This window comes from Myotis davidii, unplaced genomic scaffold (genome assembly GCF_000327345.1).
Source record: "Myotis davidii unplaced genomic scaffold, ASM32734v1 scaffold399, whole genome shotgun sequence".
NCBI classification, from domain to species: Eukaryota; Metazoa; Chordata; class Mammalia; order Chiroptera; family Vespertilionidae; genus Myotis; species Myotis davidii.
In genome coordinates, this window is record NW_006292094.1 from 3,175,900 (window position 1) to 3,178,913 (window position 3,014).

General features: G+C 48.7%; 1 protein-coding gene across 1 annotated transcript in view; it reads left to right on the forward strand.

The window, feature by feature from the left end:
* The window catches only part of MSX2 (msh homeobox 2), a 3,098-nt gene extending 858 nt beyond the window's left edge, over positions 1 to 2,240 (forward strand). The window contains exon 2 of the mRNA XM_006765462.2: positions 1,093 to 2,240. Coding sequence (XP_006765525.1) covers positions 1,093 to 1,558 — 466 coding nt within the window. The 3' untranslated portion in view covers positions 1,559 to 2,240. The remainder of the gene's footprint in view (positions 1 to 1,092) is intronic.
* The last annotated feature ends 774 nt before the right edge of the window (positions 2,241 to 3,014 follow it).

Genomic DNA, 3,014 nt, shown 5'->3' on the forward strand with positions numbered 1-3,014 from the left:
GGGGCCAGGCCAGTCCCGTGGCTTGTCATCGAGTCCAGGGAGGCACGGAGTCTGATGCTGCTGGCGTACCTTCATTTGGCTTGTTATTGCCTCTCTCCGAACCCTGGCGACAAACGAAGCATTTACACGTTGGCTCCACACCATGGCATAATGGGCCGGATGACTAAGATGTCATCACATGCTCTCCATCCCCAGGCGGGGCGGCCTGATTTCCCCTGACATTTACGTTTATGGGGCGAGCTAATTTCTCTCTCCTTCGTGGTACAGTTTATATCCCAGAAGCACCCCGCCAAAAAGCTCAGCCCACATCTGTAAAGTGATGTTCAAGTTTTATCGTCTGTAGACGGGACGGAATGACAGCTGTGGCGGTTTACTGCGTGGGGCTGCTCCCCCCTCGCAAGATGCTGTTAATTTACCACAGACCCTGTCTGCAGAGTTACCCTTCGCCAGTGTGAGGATACAGCCCAACGCGTCCGCGTCCGGGGCAGAGAAGGAGCCAGCCCCCTTTAGAAGACCCTTCTCCTTTTCTTTCCCATATGCGATTTTGTCAGCATCCATGGGAAGTGAGGACTATTCGGAATCCATCCCCCCATATTATTGATTTCTGGTTTTAGAGCAAGAGAAGAAGAGGGAGGGAGGAAGAGAAACATTGATGTGTTGTTCCACTTATTTGTGCATTCATTGGTTACTTCTTGTATGTGCCCTGACCAGGGGTCCGACCCAAACCTTGGCTTTTCAGGAAGATGCTCTAACCAACTGAACTACCCCCCCCCCCATTTTAACGAGGAGAAATTAAGCTCAGAAGAGATGGGGTTTTGATCTTAGGAACCAACCACTTGACTCCCTTGACTTAGGAGAGGTCTGTTCTTAGGAGTTCTATTTCCATTCCTCTAAGGCTGTTTATTTCCCATAAAGTTCTGTTACACCATTAAATTCCCAAACGTTTTAGCAAAAGCCTCAGTTTTTAAAGATGAAGTAATTTATCTATTTAAATATCAATTTTTAAAAATGAAGTAATTTATCTAAATATGGTCCTCCATCCTACTCCCCCCACCCACACCTGGCCCTGACAAAGGTGTCTGAAAGATGAAGAGGGGGCCCTGGCCTTGCTAACCGCTCCTCTCTGCCCCCAGGACACCTGAGCCCCACCACCTGCACCCTGCGCAAGCACAAGACCAACCGGAAGCCGCGCACGCCCTTCACCACGTCCCAGCTCCTGGCGCTGGAGCGCAAGTTCCGGCAGAAGCAGTACCTCTCCATCGCCGAGCGCGCCGAGTTCTCCAGCTCGCTGAACCTCACAGAGACCCAGGTCAAAATCTGGTTCCAGAACCGGAGGGCCAAGGCGAAAAGACTGCAGGAGGCCGAACTGGAAAAGCTGAAAATGGCCGCGAAGCCCATGCTGCCCTCCGGCTTCAGCCTCCCTTTCCCCATCAACTCGCCGCTGCAGGCAGCCTCCCTCTACGGAGCGTCCTACCCTTTCCATAGACCTGTGCTCCCCATCCCGCCCGTGGGACTCTACGCCACGCCGGTGGGGTATGGCATGTACCATCTCTCCTAAGGACGACTGCGCCGCGGACTCCGGGACATTCCAGGGGGACGGGACGAGGCGTGTTCCATGCCCCCCCCCCCTGCCCTCGCCAGGAAGCTCCCGGCTCTGCCCACCTCACACGCACCACCCCGAGCAGCCAGGCTAGCAGCCGCCGCCTCCTTCGTCCTGGGGGCTGGAGACCCCAAGCTCCTGTTCTTGGTGTCATTTCCCAGACACCCCTTTCTCCTCACAAAGATCGGCTCTGATGGTTTTTATATATAAATATATATCACGAAACAGAACGCATTTTTATACAGCAGATGTCAAAATCCAAGTTATTTTGAAAGGCGAAATTTATATATATACTTTTTTATATATATCACCCTAACAGACTGCTGACGTTCATTTGTGTGGGTTTTTTTTTTTCTTCTTAGAGGGGGAGACAAATTGTTTTCTAAAATTGCTGAAATATAGTGATTTTGGTGGGATGATTGGCTTTTGCTTAAGGAAAACAGATATTAGAATTAGACACAAAGTGCATAGGCCATGGATAGGGAGAGGTTCCTCGAGTGACAGGCACAGGCCACGGTACAGTCTTCCATGCACTCACTAATTAGAGACTACATATTGGGCCCTGTTTGCCCCCCTGCACGTTGCTACATTGTTACCCAGTTAAACGTTTACTTTTTTTTGTAAGATCAATAAAAGGGGGCTGAGAAGACTGAGCCAGCCTCGGGGTAAAGTGGGACATGGAAGTACTTCCCTCCAGGCTGTTGCTTAACTCCATTTCAGATCATTGTCCAGAGGAATTGATGGTTTCTGTGAAATGCTCCAGGTCAGTCCTCACAGGTTTGCAAAAGTGATGGGGGAGGGAGGGGTGTAGTTAATTCTCTGCTTAAATAAACGTCTTGTAACCATTACCTATATGCTACATATTCTTGGACAATGAGTAGATCCAGAAAGAAAGAAAAATCCTGCTTTCTCTGTGTGTGTACCTATTGTATGTGCTAAACGTATTAGGAAAATTTATATCCTTTTTTAACATGTTGGGGGCCGAGGGTGAAGCCATGTTTTGACTTGCTAAGAACCCGGGTGTCTCACGGCCCACTTAGCTCCCTGGTATTTCATCTTCCCATCCATCTCCCTGCCCCACCTTCCCCCAACCAGTATACTTCATCCCTTTGAAAGGGTGTCTTGTATAATTTTATATATTTTATTGAAGAGTTATTTCTTATCACTTATTCCGAATTAAATTAAACATTTGTTTTATTGCAGTAAAGTTTGTCCCAATGTAATTATTTCAAGAGGCACTCTCTCTCGGTTCTTCCTTGGGCTTTGCTCAAAAAATGCCACCCAGATGGGGGGAGGAAGGCTGCTGATTTTTATTATTTTAATGCGAATCAATCAAGAGTTTTGGCCAGATTCATGGGGGGGCGGGGCGGTCCATTGAAAACAGCAAAATCCTTTGAAATATTTCCCCTGCAGC